Raw genomic sequence first — 15,407 nt, 5'->3', positions numbered from 1 at the left:
GCGTCATCTTAGGTGTCCAAAGCCCTGCCTGTAAAGAAAACCAGACGTGCCGCTGCTTTTTTGCTCTCACTTCCCGAGGGTTGGACAGCCGACTCACGCGTCTCTCCGAGCGGAGAGCGTGGGGGCGCTGTTGCCCGGCAGCACGCGGACGAGCCTGAACGCAGGCGGCGCGCGGGACAGCCCAGCTCCCCGCAGCTGCTTCCCTGAGATGCCCAGTTCTCTTGGAGACGGCGGCGGCGGCGGCGGCGGCGCGCTGAGGGTACAGTGCTGGGCGGAAGAAGTCGAGCCCGAGACATTTCCGGTTCCGGTGTCAGTGTAAGGCGCCGCCGCCGCCGCCGCCGCCGCCGCCGCCGCAGCTGCCAGAGCCGCGATGCCTAAAGGAGGTGAGGAGCGGGCGCGTGAGCCCCGTGGGCCTCGAGGGGGCGATCCAGTCTGGCTCCCGCTGCCCCAGCCCTCGGGCGTCTCGGAGAGCGGCGCGGAGGGAGGATGTCCGTGCCGGCTGAGGGCCAGGCCTAGGCCTCGACGCCGAATTGTCCCGATGGGAGACTGAGGACCATAGTGGCTTCACACACTCCCTCTCTCTCTCTTGGGTCTGCGGAGAGTCGGAGGCTCCGGGTCCTCGCCGACGCAGAAGGCCAGACCTAGAGCACGCTTCTCCCCGGCGGGGCGGGGAGGTGGGGGGGTCTGGAGCTTTCTCTATTCTAGGCTCGCCGGAGACTGAGTCACCGTGTCCAGCGCCTGTGCGGGGCCCGCCTGCCTCGTGTGTAAAACGTGGGCCCTCTTGGGCTCCGGGCGAAAGAGGCCTGCCTAATGAGACATAAGGTGATGCTCTGGAGCCGGGCAGGCTCAGCTTTGATCGCCCTATTCAGCAGCGGCTAGATGTGTATCTTTGAGTCAGCCCCTTAACCTCCCTGTGTCTTGGTTTCCTCACTTGCAAATAAGGGTGGTAATTGTACCTACCTCATAGTATTGATGCGAGGCTTAAACTAGGTAATCCCACGGTGTGGGCATATGTGCCTAATAAGCTTTAACTCTTGTTATTTGTAAACTTTGTCGGTTCCTTGGCCAAGAAGGTAAAGAATCCGTGGCTTCCCAGCACATTGTTCATCCTCCTCCATCCTTTTTTCCCTAAGAGCCAGTAGTTCTTGATTAGAAGCCCATCCAGTGGCTTTGGACAGGATATCTGCCATTTCCCAGACTGTTCTCATCTGGAACACCTGGCTGATAACCCCTAAGTTGGAGAGTTGGGATTAGGGGTAGTAAAATGATAGAGCACTTGAAGTGTCTAGCAGCTGCTGGCACAGAACAGATAGTCAGTTAATGCTGGCAGCTCATGTGTCATGTTGATAGAGATGTATCAGCCCACAGGAAAATCTACTTTTTCAAACCTAAATGACTTCCTGACTCTACTTCCAGAGATAATTGGACTTTACAAAGTTTAACCCATTTAAGCCTAGGTATCTGCTGGTTTAGTCTGTGGTAGGAAGAGCCACCTCTCCTCTGTATTTCTTTTTCTTTTTCTTTCTTTTTCTTCCCTTCTGTATTCCTTAGTTTCTTGTTATGCACAAGGAGGATGCCAAGTGAGCCCTTCTGACTCCAGAATGCTGGCTCTAGGAGTTCTACTTAATAAATACTTTGAGGCAAGGTTGGAGGGTACAATTAGAAAGTCCTAAACGTGAATTCTTGGTTAAATGACATAAATGACATGGCCTTTTGACTTGTGAAAAAACTTTACGTATAAACAAGATTTACATTCATTGCTTTACATTAATTTGCTTCAAAAGCAAAAACATGAAAATGTCAAAGTATCAAATTCCTCATGAACAAAGAACCAATATTGTTTCTGTTTAAAAACGGAAGCATTTTTAAAGGCATGAAGAGCTGATAAAAGTTACTGTAGAGCTAACTAAGGTCAGCATCCATAGCCAAGTGTGCAGGATGGAAGCCTCTAGAAGCCAATTTTGAGTTGTTACTATTGCCTGGAATTTTCAGAGGACAAGAAAGGGTGTTGGTTTCTTATAATGGCAAGCTTGATCTTTCACAATAGGACTTTCATGAGCATAGACTGAGACGCTCCTGGGAACCCAGGTAGTCATTAAAAATGGGTGGTTTACTTTGTAGCAGCCCAATTATGGCTATGCAGCTGCTGTCTAGGAAATTAGGGAGGCCAGTGTCTCTGTTGCTGTCTCTGGAGTCCAGAGCAGCTCCAACTGTCTAATACAGATTCTCTGCTGTCACGGAGAGACTCACTGGGAATTAGGCGGACTACAGCTTTCAGAAAAGTTGGGAATGGGTCAAAGCCACAGCTAATCCAGTATCCTCTGGGACCAGTAGAAGGGCTATAAAACTGGCTGATGGCCTTAGCAGGGGTCAGTCTATAAAACTGATACTCTTAGATGAACTTTAATTGCTAATCATGTATATATTTTAAATTTCAAATTTGTATTGTTGAGAGTATTATAGATGTTCCTCTTTCCCCCCTTGGCTCCCCTCCACCCAGTTTCTGTTCCATCCCAGGCCTTCACCACCCTATTTTCTGTGCCCCGTAGGTAATACATATATGCGTGTAAGATTTTTGATTACTGTATTTTTCGGACCATAAGATGCACTTTTTTCCCCCCAGAAGTGTGTGGGGGGGAAAGTCCCTGCGTCTTATGGTCCAAATATAGCCTACACATATACTTTAAAAAAAAAGTTTTTTTACTTGCCCGGCTCTGTGTGGTCTCTGTGTGCTTGCCCGGCTCTAAAATGGTTCTAAATGCTGCTGTTTACTTTACAGGGTTGATTACATGTGTTTATGACTGTGATGTTAGGTTTTAATGCACATAAAATATTTTAGGACACTATTTGTTTCAGAATCTTTTTTTCTTCATTTCCCTTCTCTAAAAACTGGTGGGTCTTATGGTCTGGAGCGTCTTATGGTCCGAAAAATACGGTAATCTTTTCCCACTCCTCCTTCCCTCTGAGATTTGTCAATCTCTTCCATGTTTCTATGTCTCTGATTCTATTTTATTCATCAGTTTATTTTGTTCATTAGATTTCTTATTTTATTTTTATATGCAATTGCTGATATATGTGTATTGCCATTTTATTGTTCATATTTTTTAATAGTTTTTTCTTCTTCCTCTCCTTTTTATGTATTTTTATTGATTTCAGAGAGGAAGAGAGAGAAAAACATCAGTGATGGGAGAATCATTGATTGGATGCCTCCTGCACACCCCCTAGTGAGGATCCAGCTTACAACCCAGGCATGTGCCCTTGATCAGAATCGAACCCGGGACCCTTTAGTTTGCAGGCTGATGCTCTATCCACTGAGCCAAACAAGCTATGGTGTCTTCTTCCTCTTTAAAGAATACCCTTCAGCCTGGCTGGTGTGGCTCAATGGTTGAGCATCAGCCTATGAATCAGGACGTCACAGTTTGATTCCCCATCAGGGCACATGCCCAGGTTGTGGGCTTGATCCTTTGTGTGGGGCATGGAGGAGGCAGCCAATCAGTGATTCTCATCATTGATCTTTCTATCTTTTTCTCCCTCTTTCTTCTTCTCTCTGAAATCAATCCTATATAATAAAACCCTAATATGCAAATCAATTGAATGGCAGAACAACCAGTCACTATAATGCACAGTGAGCACCAGAAGGCAGCTACTGCTTTGAGCATCTACCCCCTGGTGGTCAGTGTGCTCCCTCGGGGAGAGAGCAATTCAGCCAGAAGCAAGACTCATGACTGGTGAGCACAGTGGCGATGGCAGGACCCTCTCCTGCCTCTGGTGTAGGCAGCCAGTAAGAAGTGAGGGGTCCTGGACTGTGAGAAGGTGCAGGCTGAGCTGAGGGACACTGCCTCCCCCCCCAACCCCCCCGCATGATTTTCGTGCACTGGGTCTCTAGTAAATATATATTAGAAAACAAAAAATGAATATCCTTCAATATTTCATGTAGTACTGGTTTGGTGATGAACTCCTTTTGCTTTTTCTTGTCTGTGAAGCTGTTTATCTGACCTTCAATTCTAAATGATAGCTTTGTTGGGTAGAGTAATCTTGGTTATAGTTCCTTGCTATTTATCACTTGAATATTTCTTGCCACTCCTTTTTGGCCTGCGAAGTTTCTGTTGAGAAGTCAGCTGACAGTCATATGGCTACTCCCTTGTAGGTAACTAACTGCTTTTCTCTTTCTGCTTTTAAGATTATTTATCTTTACCTCTTGGCATTTTAATTATTATTTTTTGAAGGAATGAGTATTTTACTTTTTATTTTTTTGTTAATCCTCACCCAAGGATATTTTTCCATTGATTTTTAGAGAAAGCGGAAGAGAGAGGGAAAGACAGAAATCTTAATTTGAGAGAAACACGTTGATTGGTTACCTCCTGCACAAGCCCTGACTAGGGCCCAGGCCAGGAATGAGCCTGCAACCAAGATATGTGTTCTTGACCTGAATCGAACTTGGGACCCTTCGGTCTACAGGCTGATGCTCTTCACTGAGCCAAACTGGCTAGGGCTTTGCATTTTTTCCCTTCCTTTTGTGGGGGCAGGGAAGGGGAGCATGGAGCAAGGCTGCTCTGGAGGCAGCGAACCTGTTGTGAGGCAGTGGTGGTGGTGGCAGGACAGTGTGGGTCCGCACAGTCCTCCCCGCAGCTGGGGCACCCCAGAGCCCAGGCCAACCCTGCCAGGCTCTGGACACGGCTTCGTCTCCTCTTCCATGCTCTCGGCTGCAGGCTGCCTCCTCCTCTCTGAAACCAACTAACCCAGACTAGGGCTTGGCATTTTAACTATGATGTGTCTTGGTGTGGCCCTTTTTGGGCTCCTCTTGTTTGGGACTCTGTGCTTCCTGAACTTGTAAGTGTATACATGATTTTCAAAAAGTAATCTGAATTAATTCTACTGTGTGTGTGTGTGTGTGTGTGTGTGTGTGTGTGTGTGTGTGTATTAAAGCCTAAGCACTATTATGACCGGCTGATTGGTCGCTATGATGCGCACTGGTCAACATAGGAGCTTCCCGCAGAAACCAGTTTGGCTCAGTGGATAGAGCTTCGGCCTGCGGACTGAGAGGTCCCGGGTTCGATTCCGGTCAAGGGCATGTGCCTTGGTTGCTGGCACATCTCCAGTAGGGGGTGTGCAGGAGGCAGCTGGTCGATATTTCTCTCTCATCGACATTTCTAGCTCTCTATCCCTCTCAATTTCTCTCTATTTAAAATCAATAAAAATATATTTAAAACAAAAACAAAAACATAGGAGCTTCCCTCTGGTGGTCAGTGCACTCCCACAGCCATCCGGCCTGGGTGAGGGACCCCGCCGGTGTACGAATTCATGCACCAGGCCTCTAGTAGGCTAATAATTAGCCTAACATGTCTACCCCTAATAAACCAGGCTAATTATAATAGCCTAAACCTATCAATAGTATTCTTCTCTGATTCTCTACCCCACTACTTAAACTATCCCTCTGACTATTACCACTTAAGATTGTTGCTAGTCCATTTCACCTGGCCAAAGAACCTTAAACAGGGAAAATTATTAATATACTAGAGGCCCAGCGCGCACGAAGTCATGTGTGGTTAGGGTCTGCAGTCCTAGCCTGGCCTCCGTCGCTGGCCTCCGCCACCCTGCTCGCTACATGAAGCTCCCTTCCCCGAGAGGCTCTGCGGTGCTCCCCCCGCCCACCACTGCTCCGAGAGGCTCCTCCGACCCGCCATGCTCCCTGAAATTCCCCCCACCCTGCGCTGCTCTGCAAAACTTGCTGCCCGTGACTGCTCCGCTAAGCTTGCTGCTGCTGCTCAACAGTCCCTGATCCCACCCACCACCATCACCCCCTTCATGCTGAGCAGCTTGTGGGGGTGGGGCACGAGAGGTGCTCCATGCACTTCATGGTGACTGGTTGTCTGTCTGGTTGTGACAGCACCTGGCTCTGTATATATTAGGATTATTATATTCTCCAAATGTTCTTGATCATAACATTTTCAGCTATAGAATTTTATATCTTATTTGAAGCCACTCTAGTCCCCATTCTTATTACACACTAAGGGTGGCAGACTGAGTGACTTAATGCATGAATCTATTTCTTATTTAATACTCCATTAGAGTCACTACCTTTACTAATCACATTAACTTACATTCAAAATACTGTAGGCTCACTAAATTTTATATTGACCCAATATTGAATTAAACCATTAGTATGTTCTTGAGGTAATACAATATTGTGACTAGCGTACATGATAGCTTTTATAGTAAAGATACCTTTATATGGTCTCGATCTCCAAAAGCACATGTTGAAGCTTCTGTTTCGTGTTCTATAGTATTAGCAACTATAATGCTAAAGTTAGGATGATACGGTATACTGTGAATTACTATATTATTAAATCCTGTTACTAATTTCATAGCATGCCCTTAATATTTTTACCAGAGGTCTGGTGCATGAAATTCATGCATTGGGGGGTAATAGCCCCTCTCCCCCAGCCTGGCCTATGTCCTTTCACAGTGGGGGAGCCCTGTGATCAGTTACCCCAAAGAGGTAGACCCCACCCACCCATCCAGGGCTCCTTGATGGATTGCTCCAAAGAGGTGGGCTGGAGCTGTGGGACCTGTCCCCGTGCCAGGCGGAGCTGCAGGAACCCGGGCCTCATGGTGTACATAGCATCAAGCCCCCACCCATCTGCAGGTGCATGCAGTTGGAGGGGGGGACCCAGGCCTACAAGGGAGGGCAGTTAGGGGTGACCAGGCGGGAAGGGAGGGCAGTTAGAGGCAAACAGGCTGGCAGGGGAGCAGTTAGGTATCAATCAGGCTGGCAGGGGAGTGGTTAGGGGGTGATCAGGTTGGCAGGCAGAAGTGGTTAGGGGCAATCAGGAAGGCTGGCAGGTGAGCAGTTGGGAGCCAGCAGTCCTGGATTGTGAGAGAGATGTCCGACTCCCCGTGCAGTCACACATCCCTTGAGGGGTCCCAGATTGGAGAGGGTGCAGGCTGTGCTGAGGAACACCCCCCCCCTCCCCCCGCACACAAATTTCGTGCACTGGGCCTTTAGTGTTCTCATAATTGCATCTGTGTTTGGATTCTAAGGGACCAGGTGACTTAGCCAGTTACTACATGCAATATGCTCTCCCCCATATCCTCCCCTCAGGTCTTGTTTGTGGGAGCCTGCATCCAGCACATAGTTTAGTGCTGCATCAGGTGGCCATATGTTGCCCATTTTTTTTCTTTGAGTATATGAGGATGGGGAAGTAAAGGTTTGGGTTGTGTTTAGTGAGGGACAGGTGAGGTCTGCAATCTCTGATGAGAGTGCCTCAAGCAGGACACAGCTCTCCGGCAATCAAGGAAGCTGCTTCCCTCCCGTCTTCCTAAATTGCCAATCCTCTTGCAGGGAGAAAGGGAGGCCACAAAGGCCGGGCACGGCAATACACGAGCCCTGAGGAGATTGACGCACAGCTCCAAGCAGAAAAGCAGAAGGCCAGGGTGAGTACATTGTGTCCCAGGGTGGTGCCTGCCTCTGGCACCCAGAGAGTCCTGGCAAGGACCACCTATTCTCAGGAAGAAGCCTACGCCTGGAATCTGGGGAGCAGCAAGGAGCAGGCATGAGTCTCAGAACAACCAATGCTGGCCATCCTCTGATTGGATCAATTAGAACTTTGTTCAGTCAGCAACGGTTGCCTTAGTGAGTCTCTGTTCTTATTCCTGTGTTCCCACCTTCCAGGGAATCTCCCTTTGCCAGGCTCTAGGTTGAGCTCCCAGCACCACCCCTTGTCTGTTCCAGCCATACAGGACTGCTTGCCAAACCCAGCACAATATGATGCCCTGCCTTCCCATACGCCTACCAGGCAAAGTAACATTTGTTCCCCAGACCTTGCTCAATGTCACCTCTTCTGTGACTCTCACTGGTGCTACCCACTCTTCCCTCTCCAGTGCAGGCTTAGTAGTTAGCTCTACTTGGCTTTTTTCCAGACAACTTACAGGAAACAGAATACTGTGTTTCTGTCGTCGTTGTTCGTGTCCCCTGCCACACCATAGTATTCTCACCTGCATAAGGGCTGATGGAAGCACAGTCAGGTTAGGGTAGAGGGGCTGGGGTACAAGGAAGGAGGGCCTGCCTTGTGAGGGAGTTGGCAGCTGAGCAGGACCGTGGAGAATACGTACAGGTTTCCTCCACTTCTCTTGCCTTTGGTGGGGAGGCAAGAGAAGTGGAGGGAAGTGGTGTGCCGGGCATTGCCTTGGGAAGCTGGTGTAGCAGGGCATCACTGCACCGATTGTGGGAGTGGAAAGCAGGGGAGGACTTGCCCAGTAAAAGTGAGTATGATTTGACAGCTGCACATGGCAGCTGGGGAAGCAGAAGAGAAGGTGAACAGCAGAGTCTAGTGGATAGGCTGCTTCTGACCCAGCTCCCCCCTCCCCCCCAGGAGGGGCAGGGGGACCAGGATCTTGGAATAGGAACCTTGTCATCCTTGATCTCGGCCTTCTCAAAGTTCACAGTCTAGATGTAGTTGGGGCGGGAGACGGGGGTGATAGTCTTGTGGTTTTGTTTTGCATTTTTAATTCTGTAGGTTGTCCATTTCTGGAATAGGAAGAAGAGGAACAAGGAGAAGAAGATGGAGATGGGGCTGCAGGTGACCCCAAAAAGGAGAAGAAATCACTAGACTCAGATGAGAGTGAGGATGAAGATGATGATTACCAGGTACTGAGCTTGGTGGGGTCCTGAGACCTGAACTCATTCATTCAACAAACATTTATTAAGTACCCGTTGATCACCAGTCCCGGTGGCAATTGCAGACAGAGTCCTTGCTCCTAAGAGTTTACATAACGATGTTTTTGTCAAAGGTGGACCACATATGTGATGGTGGTCCCATAAGATTATAATGGAGCTGAAAATTTCCTGTCATCTAGTGACATCATAGCCATTGTAACATTGTGGTATAACGCATTACTCACGAAATGTATGGTGATGCTGTGTAAACAAACCTACCAGGCATGTAAATGCATAGCATGGACACTTACTTAGGCTGTACCAGTGCTTGGCAAACTCATTAGTCAACAGAGCCAAATATCAATAGTACAACGATTGAAATTTCTTTTGAGAGCCAAATTTTTAAAACTTAAACTTTTCTAATGCCACTTCTTCAAAATAGACTCGGCCAGGCTGTGGTATTTTGTGGAAGAGCCACACTCAAGGGGCCAAAGAGCCTCATTTGGCTTGTGAGCTGCATTTTGCTGACCACTGGGCTATACCATCTAGGTTTGTGTAAGTGTACTCTAATGTTCAAACAATGGCAAAATCGCTTACTGATGTATTTTTTTGTATGTATCACTGTTAAGGGGCACATGATTGTATGGACAATAGAGAAGTAAATGAACGATGTAATTTCAAGTAGTATAGATAAAATGGACTGTGATCAAGGATACTTGGGAGTAGTGTGTGTTAAGGAGGTTACTTTTTTTTTTAAATATATATATTTTATTGATTTTGTACGGAGAGGAAGGGAGAGAGATAGAGAGCTAGAAACATCGATGAGAGAGAGTCATAGATCAGCTGCCTCTTGCACACCCCCTACTGGGGATATGCCCACAACCAAGGTACATGCCCTTAACCAGAATCGAACCCGGGACCTTCAGTCCCCAAGCCGATGCTCTATCCATTGAGCCAAACCGGTTTCGGCAAGGAGGTTACTTTTAAACTGAGATTTCAAACAAGATGGAACCGGCCATGCAGAGCAGTTGAGGCAGCCAGATTAGTAACTGGGGTGGAACCACCTGATCATGTTTCAAACATTGGAGGAGGTTGGTGGGCTGTGACTTGGTGGATAAGGAGGAGCGTGGTTAGGGGTAAAGGAGGAACGGTTGACAAGGGCAGCTCTGGTGTGGCTGTTGAAGGGGTTTGGGTTTCACTGTAGGACAATAACCACCAGTCAATCTGACCACTATACAGAGCTGCAGATACTATATCCAATATAGTATTGGACAGTGGGCAGCTGGTGGAGGTCTCGAAGCTGGAGAGAGGAGACCAGATTTAAAAGATTGTTTTGGCTGCTCTGCAAAGAGTGAATTGTGGGTTGTTGAGTTTGGGAAGCAGTGAAATGCTGGTAGGTATCCAGCCAAGAATTTGTGGTTTACATTAGGGTGGTGGCAATGGCAGTGCAGAAAAGTGGGCATATTTTAGAGATAGACTTAGTGAGGTTTGTTGAGGGTTGGGTGAGGGGGCTGAGGTAAGAAGGAATAAGGCCATGCTTGGGGTTCTGGAGAGGAGCAGGGTGGGTTGGGGGTGAATCTTAAGTTCTGTTTTAGACACATTAAGTTTGTGATATCAGTTATCCAAATTGAGGTGCATAGATGTAGCCAGATTGGATATAGTATCTGCAGCTCTGTATAGTGGTCAGATTGGTGTTTAGAAGCTGTCTTTCCAGTCCCTTTATTAAAGAGAAAGATGGGATTGGCAGGGTCTGATTTGTTGACCAAATCTATTACATTGAGAACTTGTGTTCTCATTTCTTTCTGAATTTCTCTGGGATGTGGGAGGTTCAGGCTCCAGGTTCTTGGGCCAGCATTCAAAACTCATAGGCTGTGATCTGATGGCTAAAGTCTTATTTCCCTCCTGTCAGCTTAGATGGCTAGGAATTAGAATTGGTCCTGAGACCATCATTGGCCCACTGTACTCTGGGGATCCAGCATTGCATGTTGTGGTCAGGGGTGAGAATCCATGGAAAACAGCTTTTGGAGTCTGAACTTGAAGTTCAGTGAGTGCTCTGTGCTGGGCAATTTTGACTTGGGTTCACATCTCATCTATTGTCTACTTATTGGTTGGCTTTAGGCAAGTTGTTTAATCCTGTGCCTCCGTTTTGTCACCTTTGAAAGTGGGATAATAATCCCTGGCTGCTGGGACTTAGCATAGGTTGGGCTCTAAGTCATATACACCAGTTCTGTGTATCTCCCATGCTGGTACTGGTAAAGACAATCCTGGGAGGTTTGGGGCCAAGCATCGGGGCTGGGCTGGGGTGGAACAGGAGTTTATCGCCATCCAGATGGGCTGTTGGGAGATGTTGGAAGTGGCCTTAAGGGGCTCTGCAGGACCTAAACTTCTCCAACTCCAGCTTCTTGTCCTATCTTAGCAAAAGCGCAAAGGTGTGGAAGGCCTTATCGACATCGAGAACCCCAACCGAGTGGCACAGACAACCAAAAAAGTCACACAACTCGACTTGGATGGACCCAAGGAGCTTTCAAGGAGAGAACGGTAACCTCTGCTGCTGGGCCTGGTGACCTGAGCACATAGGCCAGGGGCTGACCTGTGGGGGCTGAGGCACCCACCTCCACTGAGGCCCCCACTTCCTGGGCTCCGAGATCTCCAGTGGCTTCCACTGCTTTAGAAGCTTCTCCACAAAACAAAAAAAGCAGAATTTTAAAATTCATCAATAGAAACAGGAGAGCCGTTTCAGACCTGAGTTTTGCACTTGAATTAATCCCCCGGGTTACAGAGGGTTCTGCTATAGTTCCTGCTTCCGTTGCACCCCATTTCAGGGACACTTCCCTATCCAGCCTGATCTCATCATTCCTGGCCTGTACCCATCTGTAATGTCATGGCTATGAGATGAGGAGGGGATCTGGGGCCTGTGGAGTCCAGAAGACAGCACAGTGCAGGGAGATCCACCGGCTGCCCAGCCCTCTACAAGTCTTAGGTGAAAATGGAGCAGCAGATAGTTTCCTTGTAGATTGTGTGAGGATCATAGTCAAGTACCAAGGTGCCCTGTACACGGCCAGTTTTCCATAAGCAGTAACCTGACTGATGGCTGCCAGGTGACATCAAGAGCCTTACAGAGGTTGGAGGTCGTTAGGGAAAGCTGCTCTGTTTTTTCTTCTGAGGAGGCTGCTGGGCTTTAAATCCCCCTCCCTGTGCTGGCTCCGCGAGGGTCTGAAAGTTCCACGAGGAAGGAAGGGGTCTATGAAAACCCCTGAGGAAGGTCCACAAGCTTGGGTGTGATCAGAGGCTTTGGTGGACTCTCCTCCAGTAGATTCCTTCTCACCAGTGAAAGGGGGTCCTGTTGCTGCTCCTGCCTTTTGGGTTGCAGAGTGAAAGCCATAAAGACCTGCACCGTGCCTGGCACTGAGCCTTCACTGAGGGGCCCTGAGAGCCTTCAGGCAACCTTGCTTCTCATCTAGATGCCTCCTGACCCCCTCCTCCCTACTAGTGTAGCTGACAGGTATTCCTGTCTCTTCTTTTTAGTGAGTGTTTTGTCCAGAGTCTTCTGGGTGAGATATCTGCACACCCAACTTTGATTGCTGGGAGGTTTTCCCTCCCCTCTGGCCATGCCCCATGCTTTGTTTTTTCATTACTCCCCAGCCCTGTGTGCTGTGAGGCCGTTTCTCCCTCCCCCCAACCTCCTGCCAGGCGAACTTCTCTGCCACCTCCAAAATTGGCTCTTCCAAGAACCTGGTGTAAATGAAACATTCTAATCGCACACCCTCACAGGTGCCCATTCCAGTTCAGAATCTCAGGCTTCGGAAAAAGATCCTCAAGGGAAATTAATGACCCTCCCCTCTCTCTTCTTATGGTGTTGGTGGCTGTCACCTTTGTCCCATGGGAGTCAAGCTCTTATTCACACCCTTTTGGAGGCAGCCTCATGCACATCTGAGCTGCACTGATTGAGAATGTGTAGTGTCATGTCTACTTGGATTGGGTGTGCCTAGCTCCTATCCATGGCCATTTGGTTCACTCTTTTCTCTACCCCTTATAGAATGTGGTTTCTATTGCCTTCCTCCTCTGGTCATCTTCTCTGGACACAGTTCACTTGGTTTTGGTTCTCTTTCTCACTGTGGACACCAGATCCTAGTTAGCCATACCCTGCCCACTCCTCACCAACCCAGCCAGACATGGACAATATTGTGTTAAGGTAGGGGTGTCGAACTCAATCAGAGAAGGGGCCAAAATCTAAAATCCAGCCTAAATCGCGGGCCGAATGGTTTACTGAACAGTCATAAACTGTCATTGTGATGGAAACGCAGCGGAGTGCAGTGATGACAGCGCGGTGCGGGCCACATTGCAAGGCCTGGTGGGACGGATTTGGCCCGCGGGCCTTGTGTTTGACACATGTGTGTTAAGGCTTTCCCAGGTCACAGACCCTGAGCCTACCCACTTACCCTGTATTTTCCATCTGAGGAGGCTGAGTACATAACTTTGCTTCCCCCAGCCCCTTGAGTCTGCCATGCAGAGGTCCAGACTGGTCCCTCTGCGTGTTTTGTTTGGTGAGTGTCCCTCAGGGAGGGGCACATGGAGCCAGGGCCCCTCCCTTAGCCAGGGGGCCCTCCACCACTTGGGCCTAGGCCTGAATACTTGACCACATCCACCTCAGCTGATAATGGTGGGGAAGATGTCTCCTGTGACACTATTTTATCCAAACAGAGAAGAAATTGAGAAGCAGAAAGCAAAAGAGCGTTACATGAAAATGCATTTAGCTGGGAAAACAGAGCAAGCCAAAGCTGACCTTGCCCGGCTGGCAATTATCCGAAAACAGCGGGAAGAAGCTGCCAAGAAGAAAGAAGAAGAAAGGAAAGGTAAGTCCTGAGTCACTGTAGCACTGCCTGGCTGGTTCTGGGCATAAACCTGCACTTCATTGTCCCTGTTGTGAAATGGGCGTCAGATTGTTTGGTAGAGGCCCACCCTGTGTGTATGCACCCTCCTCACTGTTAGGTGGAAGTGGGAGTTCCTAACCCCTCCCCAAAGGGTGCTCGGAGGGACCCACAGCAGCATAGGGTTCAATATGGGTTTGAACTTCAGCAGAGCACTGTTGTAGCATCTGAGAGAGGCCTCAGGGATAGATCAGTGCAGATCTTCGAGTTGGAAGGTCCCACCGAGGTCTGGTGCCTTGTGTGGCTGGGGGAGCTGTCTGGGATAACCACTGTCTGTGTGAGGGGCTTGGGAGGTGGGGCAGGGTGGGCTGGATTTCATGGCAGACTTAGATGAAATCTGACCCAAGTGTCCTTTCTCTATGTCCTCCCTCCAGTGGGCAAAGGTGGTAGAGGGTTCCTGTAGGCCAGGTTGGCTGTGGGAGTTGGTTTATAGGAACTTTTGACTCGTGTTCATATGTCTTTATCTCATGCATTCTACATGTGGGACCATGAGGGCCCTTAGGGATCCTGCTCTCCTGCCTCCTCACCACATAGCAAGGAAACAGGCCTAGAAATGGGAAACCAGTTATCCAGGGGCATGCTACCACACTGGAGATAACCTGGTTATCCTGGCTCCCGCTCGCGGCTCTTGCTTCACAAATCCCAAGCAGGAAAGGACTTCCTGTGTAACTCTGAACATTGTTGCTGATTTTAGAGAATTCAGCATCTACTGGGAGAGATTGGAATTACTGGGTTCTGCCAGGGGCAGTGTAAAAAGACTTTCTCTTTTAGTCCTGGATTGGGCGTTGGTGGGTCTTTATGGAGTGGGCCCCAAACTCAGTGAGAATGCCTGCACACCCGGGTTCAGTGGCTTCAGCAGAAATCCTTTTCCCACTGGAGGGTATCAGGCAGGCCTCTCGGTCTCAGCCTGGTGAGCCAGTTGCACAAATGTTTTCTGAGGCCTATCAGACTTACAGTTCTGATTCTGGGAGTGGGTTGGATATGTTTTAACGACCCTTTTCTTCTCTTTCTACTCTTAGCAAAAGATGACGCAACTTTGTCAGGAAAACGAATGCAGTCGCTCTCCCTGAATAAGTAACAAGGCCTGAGGAGGAGATACCAGGGAACTGGGTCATGCGGCCAGGACTGCTGCTGTGTCTCGCCCACCCTGTGCCCTGTCACCAAGGCAGCAGCCCCTCAAGACAAGGAGTTCCCCCCAGCCTGGGGTCTCCTCTTCATCTTGGCACGGAAATTGTTTGGGGGAAGGTGGGTGGGGGGCTGGGGGGAGGGGGCAGCTGCTATCTTTGAGACAGAAAGATGCAGGACAGCATTTCATATGTAACCATTCGAATGTTTTTGCTGTTTTTAGAATTCAGAACTTTTGTTGGGGGTGCCTGGGAGGTGGGGTAAGAAGAGCGTCCATTTGTCCAGTAGATCGCACAGTAGGGGGTGGTTGTGCTGGGAGCTGCTGCTGACGAGTTTGCAACAACCAGCCCATCTGTGTTGCCTGGGTGCTCACTCGGGGGCTGTCATCTGGGAGCCTGGGTCTCTGAGGGTCATGGCTCTTCTCATGGCCTCCCCTGTGCCCTTCTCTGCCCCATTCCCACCTCTGACCAGGGCCCCTTCTTAACCCTACCCATGGATCATTTCAAGAAACCGCTGTTTACTGTGCAGCACCCAGGCAAAACATGCTCTACAAATCCAACTTGTATATTTGGCAGATTAAACTTGACATTATCGTAACCGTCGTTCCATGATCCATCTTTGGGCCCTTATGCCTGGGCCATTTTCACCCAGCAGGCATGTTGTCACTCTCAAGGCAGGCCTGCCCCACAGGTTCAGTG

General features: G+C 49.0%; 1 protein-coding gene and 1 long non-coding RNA gene across 2 annotated transcripts; both read left to right on the top strand.

Annotated features, from left to right (window-relative positions):
• The first annotated feature begins 202 nt into the window (after positions 1–202).
• Positions 203–15,306, top strand: PDAP1 (PDGFA associated protein 1). The gene is made up of 6 exons (XM_036410059.1): positions 203–383; positions 7,343–7,434; positions 8,537–8,647; positions 11,073–11,194; positions 13,358–13,509; positions 14,604–15,306. Exons 1-6 carry the CDS (start codon positions 371–373, stop codon positions 14,660–14,662), a joined length of 549 nt encoding a protein of 182 aa, XP_036265952.1. The 5' UTR covers positions 203–370; the 3' UTR covers positions 14,663–15,306.
• LOC118703253 lies at positions 9,152–9,732 on the top strand. The gene is made up of 2 exons (XR_004982966.2): positions 9,152–9,396; positions 9,633–9,732. It is a non-coding gene; the product is annotated as an uncharacterized LOC118703253 (long non-coding RNA).
• Positions 15,307–15,407: the final 101 nt, after the last annotated feature.

The sequence above is a fragment of the Pipistrellus kuhlii genome, unplaced genomic scaffold, assembly GCF_014108245.1.
Source record: "Pipistrellus kuhlii isolate mPipKuh1 unplaced genomic scaffold, mPipKuh1.p scaffold_m20_p_4, whole genome shotgun sequence".
Lineage (NCBI taxonomy): Eukaryota > Metazoa > Chordata > Mammalia > Chiroptera > Vespertilionidae > Pipistrellus > Pipistrellus kuhlii.
This window is presented reverse-complemented; position numbering and strand designations above follow the sequence as displayed.